This window comes from Melospiza georgiana, chromosome 4 (genome assembly GCF_028018845.1).
Source record: "Melospiza georgiana isolate bMelGeo1 chromosome 4, bMelGeo1.pri, whole genome shotgun sequence".
Classification (NCBI taxonomy): domain Eukaryota; kingdom Metazoa; phylum Chordata; class Aves; order Passeriformes; family Passerellidae; genus Melospiza; species Melospiza georgiana.
Window position 1 is genome coordinate 52320882 of NC_080433.1, and position 17619 is coordinate 52338500.

A 17619-nucleotide genomic window follows, 5' to 3' on the forward strand; every position below is an offset into this window, starting at 1 on the left:
ATCCTAAATATTTTTCACTGGGAACCTCTTGGCTTTCCTCAACCACTGTTCCCAAACTGGACACTAACCAGAATCACCTAGGTTTGAAGTGATAGTGAAATTGAGGACTTAAGGATAAACTTTGTGTTCCACCTAACTGAAAGCAACCTGGTCTCTAAGGCTGCAATCTAAGATGTAACCAGAGGTATGCATTCTATCACCATCTGTTGAAACCAGGTGGAGCAGTGTTCTTTATCTCTTCCATGACCCATCCCTCATAACTCTGGGGGGGATATCCTGGTAATGAGCCAGCTGTTAAGACCAGGTGGGGCAGTTTTCTTTATCTCTTCCAGGACCCATCCTCAGCCCAGGGAGATCCCTTCTGTTAATGGGCGATTGAGTCTCACTGCCTGGCTGAAAATTACACCACCCCTGCGATGGGATGCTCCACCCAGAGGGAGGAGCCAAGCATTCCTACCTAGATAAAAATCTGAGATTTGGAATACTAGAGGAGCCTTTTTCCACTGGATTCCCAGAGGAAGACCAGGCCCATCTACACCACAACTGGAAAACTACACCCTTCTACACGACCATGGCTTTAACAGAACCACTCTTGTCACTCCAGGAGGACTGCAGCCACCATTTAATCAGACTGTTACCAACACAGTGACCAACAGGGTGTAAGGTTGTATTCTGACTCTGTTGGTGTTGTTTTGTATCTCTGCATTTTTATTTTAATTTTCCTAGTAAAGAGCTATTATTCCTATTTCCATATCTTTGCCTGAAAGCCCCTTAATTTCAAAATTATAATAATTCAGAGGGAGGGGGTTTACATTTTCCATTTCAAGAGAGGCTCCTGCCTTTTTAGCAGACACCTGTCTTTTCAAACCAAGACACCTGGGTTTACTGAAGAGATGGTCCTGCTCACTTTCCTTGTCCATCCTTGACACCCCAAATCCTGCTCCTTCTTAAAGCTGGAAATAAAGATTACACACAGCCTCCTTATTGTTAAAACTGATGGATGAAAAGGCTTGAGAAGTTGTAAGTGGGGAGAGCAACAGAGTGGGAAAAATGACCTTTCCCTGCTCAGTGCCTGCCCATAGTTACATTCTGTACAGTGTAGTTAAAAACAGAGCAAACAGTAACAAAAAATGGAATCCATCCTACATAATACTGCTTACTAGTAGTGAGTCATGATATGGAAACCACCAAAATTTAAAAGGCATTTTGTAGAACCTGCAATTAGAACAAAAATACAGCACTATTTACATCAAGTAGTTAATTACTCTGGCAGTCAGAGACGAGAGATAAATCATAGTGTAATTTTACAGAATTCAGCTGATTTTTTAAATTAAACCAGGCTAAATAATTTAAATCATAATTGTGACCAATTTTGCAAGTTTTCCCTTCCTATAGCATGTATGATAACAAGACATATTTGTGCATAACTTGAGGAATGAGAGCAGCTTCATGTAATTTTAATAAAAAATACAATGCTTCAATTACATCTGTAAGCATCAAAACGTAAGTGTACAGACTGATCATTTTTTTCCAAGGTAACTGTGTAAGGTTTCAAAACCAGTTCGTTGCTTTACAGCATTTTTGAAAAGAACATCCTTTCAAAGGAATATATGTCAACAAGAACAGGTAGGATGAATACAATCGTGGAGACCACAGTGGACAAAGGAACAGCCACCTGAGCTACTGGAAAGGAGCACAGGCCTTGCGTTCAAACCTCCAACAAAAGTTCCTCTTTCCTCACAAAAAGCAGATTTATGTACTATGGCAGACACAATGCAGAGGCTGTAAAAGCATATTTTTGTCCTTAGTATGAACCCTCTTTGAAGGGCTCTGACACATCTTGGTTGGCAGCATCGTACTGAGCAATGAAATGTTTGAGTTCTTCAATGCATCGCTCACCTATCTCATGCAAATTCTGCCTCAGGGCAAACTGAATGGACTTCTCTAAAGATGGATCTTTATCAATTAGCATCTTCACTACCATGCCAAAGGTTTCACAGTCTTGTCTGTAGACCTAGGAACAACACATTTTAGAAAATTATTAAATGCAAAAGTCTTTACGTTAGCACATTATTTACATTAACCCATATTGAGTTAGATCCAATTGTAACAAAGGATATTGGATTGAACTTGAATTTCAGCTGTAAATCTTACTGACCATTTCCTCTCTTCTGACCTGTGCTAATAAAAACGTAACTAGCTCAGCACTACCTGGATACCAAAAATAACTTTTATAAGGTGAAATACCATAATAGAGAAATGAAGTACTCCTTGCAGCAGTATTTAATAAATAACAGTAAAGCAAAGTACAAATGCTAAACCAGATTTTCTTTTCATTTCAATATATTTAAAATTAAACTGTGAAATGTCTAGCAATCTCAATCTTCATACAAAGCACCAATAATTTCGTTTGTAATCCTTCCTAATACTTCAAATATAACTTGTGTTTAAATAATTTCACCAAATTTTGTTTATTGGATATCTGTTTCTTATAGAACTCCTTGACAAAGAAGACTTAATTAGTTTGGATGGTTTTAATCACTAAGGATTAAAGAAGTCCTGGCTGTGGTTTACCTGAATCCATCTCCCACAAAGAATGGAGAGTTTACAAGCTAGTCATGCACCACATTTGAGGTGAACTAACTTTTCATTATCTCTGCAATTGTTTTGCAGCAACAAACATAAGCATATGCATAAATTAAAATATAATAAATGTCTGCAAAATAAACATATACATAAATTGCATACTCTTATGCAATTTCCAAAGCAAGTCAGTGACGCTTCAATTTTTTTTCCAAATTCCAGCTAAGTTTATTCATCTGAACACCCAGCAAAAAAGGAACTTCTCAAAGTCTTCCAACTGCCAGATGCAACTCATTTTCAAACCTCTTAGGCCAATTTCCATTTACAAAATACATTAGCTTTTTGACTGAAGATAAGTAAGTTTTCTATCTCCATACAACTTTTTTTGAGGAAAAAAAAGCTAAAATGTTGATAATCTTCCAAGTATGATTATCTTTTGGTATTGTCTGCTTGTCTTAGAACTTGTTTTTCACAGAGATGTGCAACCCTTTCACACTTACCTGTATTGTGGACAGAAATGATCCAACTGTATGTAAGCAATTCCCCTTTACTAAAAACGAAATAAAAAACCATACAAAGCACACCCATCCCTCCCCCAGTGAAAACCCACCCCAAGAACCCATTCATAAGGACCAGTCTGAGGTCAGCTCAAGCATCTTCATGTCAGAAAACAGCAAAAAGCCCCAACATTCTGTACAAAACTAAACTATTCTTAGAAACACAATGATTATCACAATGCCTTTAATGAAGATAATTCTTAAATGCTTAATAGCATAGTCTAGGAAAACAATTTAGGAGCAGACCCACTTTTCAAACACTGGTTGGCAAATAAAAGAGAATCTTTTGGAAGGAACTAAACTTCAGTGGAGAGTAACAAGTCAAAAAGAAGAGTGTAGCCCAAACCAAACTTGAGCCAAACATTTTTAAGTGTGGAAATGCACACGGCATTTTTTCCAGAGAGGGGTTTGTTTCCCGCTTTGTAGTTCTTTGGTAGTAAAACAACAGCACAAAATCCAGACACTCAGAGCTCATGTTCCACAGCAAGTAAAACATGGTACTTTGTAAAAACTTCAAATGGAGGAAATCTGTGTTACTTTTTTCTCTCTTCCCAAAGGAAAAGCTCAGAAAGAGTTGTACAGGGAGGCACCCAAAGCTACAACTGAAGGAAGTGCTCTACTTTTCATGGGTCTGCAAACTAAAGGCAAATAGTGCTACCTGCTACTTCACCCACACACCACAAAGAACTAGCCCAGATGAAATTCTGTGATTCTTAGCATATAAATACTGGCTTGAGCTAAGCACATTTTTCTTCCAAATTTTCACAAAAGAAGAATTGGAAGAGAATCAAGAGAGCCCTTATCATTGCTGAATCCAAAAAGTCACTTTGCTGTCACAACAACCTGGAAACTAAACACCTTCACCAAAGAAATGAACATTTTCAATATTTTGTGACAAAAGACTTTTACAAAAATAGAATTTACCTAAACTGGGGGAAGAGGGCAAAGGTGGAGCAGGAAGGCACTTTTAACAACAGAAAACAAAGGAAACAGCTCAGCTCCTCTAACAATAATTGAGCAATTTTCTCTCAACAAGCTTTCTGCCCCAGCTGCTAATTCTGATCCTGGTACAATCTGCCTCCATCACAATTGTGCTGATAAATCTATTTGTATAGCTGCAACGTAAATTGCATCACTGAGATGTTCCCTTTTAAAATTACTTCCCCCCCACCCCATTAATGTGATTCAGTGATTCAATTCTAAAACCAGATGCATCAGCACAACCGAAAGAACTGTGAGCCATGGTCTTAAAGTGAAAACTTCACAAAATAGTTTCCTTCTGAAGTCAAGGCACAACTACCAACTTCCAGAGATTTGATACTTTGCTTTACAGAAGGAAATGGCAATTATCAATTACAAGAATATCAATACAGAATATGTTAATTAATTACAGCATAATAGTATAATCAATTACTTGAAAAAAATTACTTTCAGTGCTTTGTCAAAGCACTGAAAGCTCTTGAAAGAAGAGGGAACAGTGGCATGAAATTAATATCTATCTTTAGAGAGAATAAAAGGAGGCTATTTCTGACAAATAAGATGAGAATGTGATGCTTGAAGAAGAAAAAAAAAAATTGCAGAAAGGATTCCAACCATGCAGAAAGAGCTCTCTGTTGGAGAAAAATACTGGAGGAACTTGTGACCCACAACATATGAAAATAACTCTATCTTTAAAATTCCATCTGATATTGATTTTGAGCTCAGACACAGAAAGCTCATCTGTAAACATCTGGAACTAAAACCTGAAAATGATTCCACGTGTGGAGAAAGAAGAAATAACATTTTTAAAATGAAAAACAAGAAAGGGAATGATACCAATGACATGATTACTCTGTCTGACATATAAATCAGATAATCCTGAAAACAGCTAGAGCCACAGGGCTCTCATTTACCGTGGCCCTAGCACACATTCATTCTCTGACCTAAGCTACAGCACCAGCATAATGGAAAGAGCGTGCCAAACTTTAGTAAGTAGATGAAGAAAAAGTAGAAACAGCTGTTCTACTTCCAAATATGTAAATACAATATTAAATACACACACATCTATATATAAAGAGATATATGCACTCTTGCTTCTCCTATGCACAGCAAGTATTTAAGCTGAATTCAAGTTCTTTGAAGTGTTTTCCAAAATCAGCACATCTGGCATCTGTGAGGTCACAGGATCACAAATATGCATACTTTTATATTATTCTCATGGAATTTTAGAATGTTACATGATAAGGGCATAGAGGCTCTGGCTGAGATCAGCCCTCTGCTGTGACATTCTCTGTGTAAGCACCTGATGCAAATATAAAGTTGTGATGCACCTGCAACATGTTAGTGAACACACCTCATTTATTTGAGAAAGCTAAACCAAAATTTACACTTAGAGCTGTTTAAACATAGCTAAAAGACATTTACTTCCAGACCTAGTTAGAGCAATGGAGATGTCAGTTGCCCAGGTTGGAGGCAATCAAGCCCTACAACACCCAGGCAGAATGAAACTTTTGAGAACTCCCTCATCTACATCTATGCCAAGTTTTCACAGAGAGCTTCAAAGTGCCATCAACAGTGTCTTGAATTACAATGTATGACACTGACATGGAAAAAATTATGGATAGCAAACACTCTCTTCTTCCAGCTCAGCTGTGGAATGTTAACCTCTGAACAGGAAGAAAGAGGGGCAGAAGCAGGCACATGGGGACTGCTCATGTCTTTGACTGCTATATCCCTCTTTCAATGATAATCTAAAAGTGGTCTTGGCTTAAACTGAAGGATGAATGGCTTTGCTGATGGGTGAAATTACACATGGCCAGGGACAACATGCCTACTACTCACTGACAGAGCCCATATAATTTTCTGACTAGCACAGCACTATGTTTTTCTTCAAAATTGTTCCAGAGCCACACATACACTGTGCAAAAGAGCTGTTGGACAATATAAACAGTAATGACAACAATGCAAATTAGAACTTAGGATGTCCTCCTCTGCACATAACTACAGGCTACAAGAATCATAAGAGCAATCTTGATCTCAAAATCTTGCATACCTGGCCAGCTTTATTTCAACAGCAAGACCAAACAATAGTATTCAAAGGGGATGAGGACAAGCCTTATTTCAACCCATGCACCCAGTTTCCCTAGCTTAGCTCTACAGTCTGTGCAAAGAAGTTTTTTTAACTTCTCATGGTTATTCAGAACAGCTAAAACCACAGTATCTATTCTAAACAGGCTTTTAGGAAAAGGGAAACAAGAGAGAAATTCTCTGATAATTGGAATGACTCTCTGGAAGACTGGTCCCACCAGGATACAAAAGTTAGCCTCTGCATCTTACATGTCCACAGCTTCTAGAAAGCAGAACTGAGTAGCAAATGGGAAATGCAAATTTCTCCTGATTTAGAAAGGACTCAAATGAATCTCCAGTTCTCATTTCTGGGAGAACTGTTCTAATGGATGTGCTTTATTTTATATGCAGGTATTAAAACACTTTGCTCTCCAAATATGGTTTTGAATGAATATCACACTGTGGCACTGGTTTTGAGTGCCCTTGGATTCATGCACACATGAAAACCTCTTCCATAGAATTCATCCAGAGACTTACACATGCCAGGCTTGAGCAGCCATATGCAGGAGATGGGCAAACTTCAGTGCAGAAGAGGGTATTTCTGCTCACAGAGACAAGCAGGACCAGCAAACATGATAACGACCACATCCATAAGGTGGATATGATGATTTAGCAAGCAAAATTGATGCCCATGATTTAATCTGTAATTTCCAACATCTTGCTCTTTATCCTCACAACCTTTCCTGGGATTTTTTTTTTGAGTATTTTTAGCATTCCATCCATTTCAAGATTGATGTAACACTGTCGCCTCCACCAGAACTCCTTCAGAGCAGCACGACGCAAGCCTAGACTCTGTGAGCAGCTCTGCACCATATGCACACAGCCCACCAGCAGTGCCTGTGAGTCAGTACTCATCTTCCAGATGCCTGCTCTAACTCCTCATCCAAAGGCCAAAGACCCCAAGGCTCTGTTACCACAGGGGAAGGAGGCTGTGGCTCAGAAACCGCGTTAAATAGCCTGCAACCCTTAGATCCCAGCTCACTTTGAGAAGACCCAACATGCCCAGCAATCACAATTTTGCATCTGTGATTCATGCAAGTACTCATTTCATATATTATCTTCCAGAAGACAGAAGCTTTTCAGTTACTAAGGGCATATTTCCCACAACTATCAAATACTCCATGCAAGGAGGAAAGAAGCAACCTGCTCACTGGTAGTTGTTAGATTTCTCACTGAAAGGCAGAGCATCAACATGCAGAGCACAAGTACAGCACCAGTTTGAAAGCCACACCGTGCCCATTCCAGACACTCCATGAGCAAACTGCTGGAAATTTCCCTCACTTCAATGATGCCCCAGGGCCCCCCTACACCTGACAGAGATAACAGCTTTTGTTCCCTCACCTAAACTATGATAGTTGGTTTGGCATAGACCTCTGGTGGTATAAACCAGCTTCTTATTTTCCCCTCCTAAGCAGACCTAAAATAAGTCTGACAAGTCTTCTACTACCTAAGCCACACCTGTGCCAGCTTTTCCTAGCATGGGTGAGAACAGACTATTAGGTATAATTTTTCTTCTACTTCTAACTAAAAACAATACTGATTTTTTTTTGTAATGTAGACCTAACTCTAACCTGATTGAATATGCAGTCAAATTTGCATTTTAATTGTGCATGTAAGCTTAAGCAAATTGGGAAACTACTAAACATTGAATTGCCCCTATCACAGCTTTTTCTTTGTCAGTGGCATCTTTTAAAAGTAATTATTATCTCTTCCCAAATCCCTTATTTTTCATTTATTTATGTGTTATCTTCGAATTTTTTTTCAACTACGTAAATTAGATTTCATTAACTTACCCAAAATTTATTCTTCCAAACTACAATAAGTTAATCCACTACTAAAAGGGTACACAGACATTCTCATCACTGCAGTGGCAATGTAATTGTACTGTTATGTTTATGAGTACAAAATATAAGTTTATAGCTCCACAGTGCAAAGAATGCTCAGAAATGTCATTAAACCACTTGCAGACAATTTTCATGATCAAGACATTTAAAAGTGATTGTCAACCATAATGAACTAATTTTTATGGTTACAAAAAACTAAATTAACATAGAACAAATTCAATGCTTGGTTATGATAGTATACATACACAGTTTACAGTGGCGTACAATGTTTAACATATCAAGAAGTGTACTCTATTCCTTTCTTAAAAACACACTAACAATTTTGCCCTGTATCTATGAAATATTTTCTACACACATTAATCAATGTGTTTATAGACCAATTAGATACTCATTGAAATGCAAACTGGGGGAAACAAGTTATTTAATCTATTATGGAATAATGAACAATTTCATGTCAATTTGCTTCTTACTGAAGATATGCAAATTATTAAAGTTATTTGCACTTAAATGCAATTTTGCCTCCCTTTCCAATGAAACTTTCAAGTTCCCTTTTAGGCACTTTAATAGATTTAATCAACTTTCAGAAATAACCCACCATTTTTGGTATCTAAATATCTGACTGAAAAGTCTCCTGCAAGTCCCTTGTGTGGAAGGGATGCTGATAGAGCCTTCACTTTAAAAGAGATGGGGATTCAGATTTGAGCTCCACTTTGCCCTCAAGGAGCAGTATTGGCAATACATGGGGGCAGCAGGTGAGCAGGGGAGGGTGCTGGGAGCCAGAATGTTTCTGTTCAGCTGGTTTACAGCACTTCACTTCTAGGTCACAGCATCACTCACCCCTTTCACTGAGCTAATCTGATAGAGGACATGCAGTCTCAAACAGTGCCACCACACAAGGCTTTCTCCTCATTTAAAAGCAGAATTCTACTACGAAAAGTGCTCTGTAAAACTTGGGGGTGGGTGTCTGTGTCACCAGTGACCAACTCTGCTGAGTTTACAAATACATTTTCAAAGCTGAGCTGAAAATCTTCAAGAGTTGGTGTGGGTCCTGAGACACAACCCTGGTCTTGTACACACACTGGGCAGAATTATTGACCTGTGTGAATCCAGCTTTTGTATGACACTGTTGAGGAGACCTAAAGATTAATGTAATTAAAAAGCAATAAAATGTGAAGTCCCTCAGCAAGTGCAGAGCCTGTTTACAGCTGTGGTTACCCAAGGATAGATCTGTAGAGCAAAGCTGTTATGATTCAGAACAATCATAGCAAAAGTTGGTGCTATTTAGAAAAAAGAGTCTTCATTTATGAAAGCTTACAAATTCCAAGTAGCTACTCATTGCTTTAAAAGTACTACACACAAGTTTTCAACAAGAAGTAAGAATTTATTTTAAATATATTGCTAGGAAATCCATGTGTTTACTATTTTTTTAATACTATGGTGGAGGACTTGACACAAATGTTTAAATGAACAAGAACTGGTACACAACAGAAATGTACATGATTATACACTTCATTTAATGTTACATTTTGGCAAGAACAAGTGTGTTATTACTTCCTCAAGAAATGTCTTGCTTAGTCAAGCAGAAGTAGCTCCCATGTGGGAGAGCAAGGACTATTATGTTACATGGTTTTACTGGAGATTATTCTTCACTAAACCAATCAGACCACATAATAACAGCATTTTAACACCAACTACAGGCCCTTGGAGACCAGTTTGTGTGTGGCCTCGATTTCATAGGCTTCTTTACAACAGATGTGTTGGATGAGGGTAGAGTTACTTCACATATTAACTTGTGTGTTCCTTAGGTAAAACAGCAGTACAAGTTTAAATTCTGCCTCTTCTTATAGAAAGTGTGTGCCTTGTGCAAGGAGATGATAAATATGAAATTTTAAAAAACCCATTGCAATTACAATTGATCAGTTTCTAAATCTCACTGGAAGGACTGATGATCTCTTGAAGATGTGTCAATGCAGCTCATGTTTAAGAATACCCAGCTGTATGTTTAAGAATGTCATGGTACAAACAACTGTGCAGCCACGTTCAAAAGTTGTAAAAGGGTAACTATTTATATAGCTAATAATTTCTCTTTGTTCTATAATAATATGCAAACACAGAAACTGTATTTTTGTAGGAGCATAAATGAAAACAAAATCCTAAAAACTCTCCTCTCCAACAGATGCTAGGAAACTTCCATTAGTTGAAATACACCACTTTAGGATTAAACAGGAAATAATCAGCTTTATGCCAAAGGAAGGGCCTCACCCTACAACTTTTTATTTATAAAACACTGAATTGATGGAAAGCCACTTCCTAAATCTGAGCCACAGTAAAGTTACTGCTCCATCCAAAACAGGAAGGGTGAAGTTTATCTACAAAAGACTCTATGTTAATTGTCTTGTTAAAAATGCTTCAAATAATTTTCAGTTACGTCCACTGACCATAAAGGAAAGTGATATTCATTTAAGCTTCAGCAGAATGGGCTGTATATTAACAGCAATACAAAATGACAAACCAATCTTTCTTGTCATAAAACCAGACAAATATTTTGTATGAAATGTACAGTAGTTCAAAATCCACACAGGTTGACTGTGTTGAAGTCAAGATCAAAAATTATGCATTTGATTTTACCCAAAACTGACTTGTGATAACTTAGTTTGTCCTCAAGAACAGTCACGCCACTTTCAATTTCAACAAATATCCTCAGCTACAAATATTTTCAGATTCAACAACATTCTGCATTAAGTGGGCTCATTTTTGTTAATGGGCAAGACAGCATTTTACCCAGAGGTGTGGATTGCCTGTACTTTCTCCAATTGCACAATGAAAATAAGCAGTAATAAAAAATAAACAAACAAAAATAAAACCCAACAACAACTCCTTCTTACCAATTAAGAGCAACTCTGAGCAGATGAGTAGCACAATTAACTGGCACAGCATTGCTAATACAAATTCAAAGCTGGTGGATCTATGAGTTTAAGAACCAGTCCTTAAAAGTGAAGATTTCCTCCCCATCGCTATATAAAGAGCATTGAATTTCTTCTTTAATGTTTAAAAAAATGCTAAAGCAAGTGTGAAATTGCATGCCAAAGGGTGGGTTTTTTCATCACATATGCAGCATAAAGAAAATACTACACAAACCAAGTAAACTACTGTGTGTAATGGGCAGCTTCTCAGAAAAGAACAGCAACAGCTGCAAGAAGAAAAACAATTACTTCGATTACCAACATTTTATGGCTTAGTTTATGTTAAACCTTACTGCTTCTGAAGGTTTTGAATTACTTCACACATTATATTAGCCTCACAAATCAGTTTTATTAATGCCTCAATAATTAATCAAATTTTTTTCAAGTCCAAGTCACTGTCCTGCCTTTACCCTTGAAATAGTCACTCATCATTTAAGTACTCATTTCAAATCTAAAACAAAATAAACAAAAAAGAAAATTATTTTTGAATACTTCTCTAACCTTTTCTTAGCTTGTGGATAGATACATTTTCCACATGCAGCTGTGTCAGCTGAAAATGCTATTGCCCCTCCCCAGCTGTCAGCATCCCTATGCCAGAGACCACCACCCCACTTGTTTGTGTGAGCCAGTAATACCCAGGACTACTCCTAAAATGAATTCTTAGGCAAAACCAGTCTGATTAGGTCACATGCTAGGACATCAGTTGGGCTGCAGGGAGGAATCATCTGTCCTGGGTGAGAAAGTGATGAGCAGCTATGGATAACATCTACAGAGGGCATTTATCTATAGCTTTACACTAGTGTGTCCACCTTGAGCTCATCGGGAAACACTCAAGGAGCTGCCCCCTAACCCAGACAGACAAAGCATACAGGGTCTGCCTTTAAATGTTTGCATATCTTAGTATGCAACTTCAATCAAATACAAAACGCATACAGAACCAGAACGTGAAGCTGGCACAATAGATGGAGCTGGAGTAGGTCAGAGAACCTGTATGATGAAGCCTCATTTCTTATTGTAAATATGTTCATTACTTCTGTTATTAGCATTCAACACACAAACTCTCTCCTTCTAAATCTGTTCCCACAATTCGAGTTATTTTCACAACAATGTGGAAGCAGAAATCTGATCCAAAAATTGGTAAAAACAGAAAGCATGTCTCTCACTAAAGAGAAAGCCACAAGGAGTAGAGATTGTTTTTTATGGTTAGTAAATCATATGTCTTAGGGCAGATATTACCAACTGTGGTTCCAAGGGAATGTGGTACGAGTTCTGCACTTACTGAGTGGATGTACCACTGACTGTATCCCATGGCACTTGGAATTAATTATTCAACAAATTTGGGTTACAGTCATAAGTAATACTGAAGAATCACAGCAATTAGCTGGCTCAAAAGAGCTTGGATGGAAATCACTTGTCTTTTTCATTGGGAAAAACAAGCCCATTTTGTACTTAAAAACATCTTCTAAGAACACTGGCTCTCTACAGTCTCTTTTCAAGCTTTTCCTAATGAGACAGTTACGCAATGCTGCAGCATTTCAGCACAAGAACTGTTACCTACCAAACTCATTCAAGGAATGTCTTGTGCCCTATTCAATCCAGTGTCACTGAACATTTTCCAGAAGTTGTCTGATGGGGTGGGTGAATTGACAGAGGACAGACTGGGAGCAAACTTGGCAAGATACACGAACACACTCGTGACTTTTTGAAGTGCTTGCTTGTCTTCGGATTCTGGCATACACTGAAAAGCTTTGATTCTTTTTGAGTCTGGCTTCAATCTGTTCTTATAAAAAAAAAAAAAAGAAACTGGGATCATCAAATACTGTTCTGTGCTGGGGTTTCTTTTTGAGAGCTTTAGCTTTTCCTCAGACAGCTTAGAGCAGCTTTCTGTGATGCCTGACACCTACAAATTTTGGTAGCAGCATGATGCAACAAATCCACCAAGTCAAAAAGTAACAGAGATATTTCCAATACTCGGGAGGTAAAACTCAGAATCACAGAATCATTAAGGACGACCTTTAAGACTGAGTCTAGCTGTAAACATAACACTGCCAAGTGCACCACTAAACCCTTGTTTTAAGTGTCACATCTACACATCTTTCAAATACCACCACTTGCTGGGTGGTTCCACCACTCTGCTGGGCACCCTGTTCCAATGTCTGACAACTGTTTTGGTGAATTCTTCCTAATATCAAACCCAAACCTCCCCTCGTGCAACCTGGGTCCATTTCCTCTTGTCCTGTCACTTGCTATCTGTGAGAAGAGACTGATCCCCACTTGGCTACAATCTCCTTTCAGGCAGTTGTAGAGTGATAAATCCCCCTGAGCCTCCTTTTCTCCAGGATAAACACTCCCAGCTCTCTCAGCTGCTCCTCATGAGAATTGACTTTCAGCCCCTTCACCAGCTGTGCTGCCCTTCTCTGGACATGCTCCATCTCCTCAATGCCCTTCTCATAGTGAGGGGCCCAGAACTGGACACAGGATTGGCCTCACCAGTGCCCAGTTCAGGAGGACAACACTGCCCTGCTCCTGCCAGACACACTAATGCTGACACAAGGATACAAGCAGTCGAGACTCAGTCTTCTTGGACTTACTTCATGAAATATCCTATTTACTCCAACTATAAACAGGGAGGCTGACTATGGTAACAGTATTTGTTTACTAGTAATAAAAGTAAAACATCATGTAAATTCACACATCAATAAAAAAAATAGCTCAAACAAACTGGCAGCTGCCCTCAAACTCTGTCAGCTTCCTGCAGGTTACAGATTTGTAGAGAATCACCAGCAGCATTACCAATTATGGCCACTTCAGAGATACAGCAAATTCTGCCTCTGGCCAATACTCTAATGTGTAGAGCTTCACTTTTGTAAATCACACGGACAACTGAAGGTAGGGGGGACTTGTTTAATTAAACACTTAATCAAGTTTCAAGATACAGCCACCACGTTATGATTTGAAGGGATCTCCTTCACAAATCTGTCAAAAGCCTGCAAAGATACTTTTGCCATTTTAACCTTACTTTTAGACAGACTATACTTTTAGGGTATAGTGTGAATAGTCTAAAATAACTCACTTTATAGTGACACCAAACAAAGTAATTTCAAGTCAAACAGCTAAAATTGTGGGAAAGAGTAAGGTAATAAGAAGGTAATACAAAAGAAGATCTAATCTAGATAATGAAATTGGAAACCAGTGAACTACGAATGAAAATATTCACTGAATAAAATGTACTGTTACAACATAAACTTTTTATGCCTAATCTCTAAACAGAATATAGCTGCTGCTGATAAAGTCTACTGATGCCAGATTGATACAGTGTGTTTTGGATGAGAACAGCATGGAAAGAGACCAGTGAAGTCTCTTTTGATAAGCAGAACTAAACAGTTTACAGCCTAAGATAAAGACAGGTTACTAAAGGTCAAACACTTTAATGCAATAGCCAAAAAAAACAGTACCATACCATTTACCTTTAACCTTACATCACACAAAATTACCACGTGTTCTCAAAGACACAGAGTACACAGAGGTTATTCATATAAATGTATCCTAAAAAATAAGGCATTGCTTCCTTCACATAGCCTTCCAGAACTTGCAAAACACAAACACCACCCCCAATAACACAAAAAACCCCCCACAAACAACTAAAGAAAACCCAACTAAACACAAACAAACAAATTAAAAAGCCAAGATCAAAAAGCCCTGAACAACTCATGCTGATAAAGACTGAACTCTACTGTCTGGCATCAGAATTAAATAAGAAAAAAAATATTTAATTATTTAGAACAGAGCAAACCAAATTAAATAAAAAACAACAATGAAAATGAATTATACTCTCATTTAAATTAGAAAGTCCAGTGGGCTTGTTGTTCCCTCAAATCACACAAAGGTATAAACATTGCAAGCTTTCTATTTTTAAATCAGCTGGTACAGAATTTTGCTATTTCAAGGATAAGTGTACACAAGTAATTATTTAATTTATTTATGTATTTAAGAGTACCATGGACTTCGTAAAATAGTAACAGCAACTGTTCAAGGGGGAAAAAAAGTTGCTTTCTCTAGGGTAAGTCAACAGCTTACACTTCTGATGAAAAAAACACAACTAACACTTTACATTTGTTGGCTGAAAAGCACCTAAACCTGATTTTAGAACTATCGCTTGGTTTTAACATAATCAATTTACTCTCTTTATATTATTTTAACTTAGTATTAATCTTTTTCACCTGTTTACCTCTTTTCTTTGATCACCTTAGTTCATCAACGCTCAGCAAACTGCACTGTGGACAAAGCCAAATCACTTTTGCTGCTCTGAAAACCCTGCAGTTGGCCAATAAATACCTAAGAAAGGAAGCACTGCTATCTCTGACTACCTTCACTCATCCCACAATTTTATCTGAGTCCTCTCTATCCCTTTAGCAAGTATTTAGTCAAGCTTTCATATAACCCTACTACCCTGAAAAATCAAAAAATCATTGAAAACTATTTTAAGTCAATTGAATTATGTGAACATCTCTGTATCGCCTCATGACAGCAATGCATTTACATTTCCTGCATTTCTACCAAACAGGAAAACATAAACAAAAGGTATGTTCTATAACTGCATGGAAACATTATCTAAAGAAAGGAAACACTGCCCACTGTATCTATTATGTACATATGGACACATGTTCTTTCAGAGCTTTAATGCACTATGTAATAGACCAGCTCTAAGGAATACAGTAAAAACCACTTGCTTACTAACTACACCTACCTGCTGAGTGATACATAGTGAAATTAACTGCAAACACACCAATGGAAGTTCCTATCCTTACATGCATAAAACCTCACCTGACACCAGACACTGAGTACTCATACTCAGCTAACATGCTAAATGTCCTTGCCTCTTTTAAAATCTTAGTTGATCCACAAGAGACAAAACCAAGCTCAGCACTCTATCCCCAACAGACCTCTGCATATCTCAATATAACTCCTCAGCAATATGCACATATGTTTTGTTAGGAATACTTAGAACAACCTTTACAGTAGATGAGATACTTCTCTTTGGGATCACTGCTCTGGCTGCTTACTGTGACACGAGTAACACCTACACACATTAAAAAGCTTCAGAGCCAGCTCGATATAATGATATGTGCTTTTCTGGGTAGCTGCTTAAAGTAAAAAGGAACACTCCTGAAGTACACGGTTTTTTAGTAACTTATCTGGGTCATGAGACACCAGATAATTACTTGCTTATCTCTGCTTCTGATTTTAGCAAAAACATAATTGCAAGAAATCATCTTCCATATCATATCCATAAGAAAAAGGAAAACTGTACAGTGAGCTGCAGTGATGCCTAAGAGTAAATTTGACAAAACTATAAAAAATATTTTAAAAAATTTGTGAAAGTATTTTTGAGTTATGGCTAGACCTACAGTTGGGTAAGCAGATTAATAATTTAATAAGCAACTAATTTTTACATTAGGGTATGTTACATGTACGTCCTAGTTGATGACAAATACAGTAAACTGAACCAAACAGAACAACAGCAGTGAATGGCATGTTTACCAAATTTTTTAGAAAGCAATTCCAGGTACTTGATGCAGGAACGCTGCATTTCCTGCCTTACCATTGCAGCTTCCTGCAGATGCCTGGAGGGCATGCAGAGAGGGAGACACCAAGCTGGGAGCACCGACTGCTCCCCACTTGTCTCTGGCACCAGAAATAGCAGCGGGTTCTCTTGCATGATGTAGCGTCTCCACCCTCCAGCCAGGGAGAAACTCCACTGCATTTGCCCATGGGCTTTAGAGCTCCTGTGGAATTAATTCCCATCTCCACCCATGTTCCCCATCTCATTCCTTCCCCCACCCTCTTGGCTGCAGTTCCTGATCTTGGCAAAAATCTCTCTTTTTTTCAACTGGGAGTCCAGTCCCACCCTTGTTCACTGCTTCCCACACTCAGTTACTAACCCTACCTCTCCTGTCACCATAAATCCTTTCATCTCTTCCAGATATCCTCCACCCTCCAATTCTGAGGTCACCTCATTCCTCAGCTAGAAATAGTCCCAAGAACTTAGAGGCCAGTTTGCTTCACAATAAATCAAAGTCTGGCTCCAACAGCCAGGTGAAAGGGGCGGTTCAGACGGTGTTTAATGATGCACTCGTGCTTCCAAGTGAGTTAATTCTCAAAAATATGTAGAACCAATCCTGTCAATGTTAGAAGATGGTGATGTGTCTCAAAGGAAGATGACAGTTCTGGTCATAGCAGCTTTAAAAACAGAACAAAAACATCTTCAAGTTTTATCTTCCCTATGATGAGAATAAACAGTTACTGTGCAAATACCATCAAAGACTACAGCTTTCTATAGATTTCTGCCTGGTGATTAAATTACTGTGTCTAAAGCAGTACTTCCAGGATACTGAATATTCAGAGACAGTAGTGGCTCGGCACACAGCACAGGGTGGGTACTCTCTTGTAGCAGCAGGCACACTTAAGGAAGCACACTGTGCTTAAGAGAACTAGTTAACTAAGTGTCCACAAATTCTTTCTTTTTCTTGATCTGATTCATGGTCAAGCCCCACAAAGACTACTGTG

At 38.2% G+C, this 17619-nt stretch overlaps 1 protein-coding gene across 1 annotated transcript in view; it reads right to left on the reverse strand.

The window, feature by feature from the left end:
* Window positions 1-1443: 1443 nt before the first annotated feature.
* PPHLN1 (periphilin 1) overlaps window positions 1444-17619 on the reverse strand; it is a 61835-nt gene continuing 45659 nt past the window's right edge. The window contains exon 10 of the mRNA XM_058023473.1: window positions 1444-2014. Coding sequence (XP_057879456.1) covers window positions 1805-2014 — 210 coding nt within the window. The 3' untranslated portion in view covers window positions 1444-1804. The remainder of the gene's footprint in view (window positions 2015-17619) is intronic.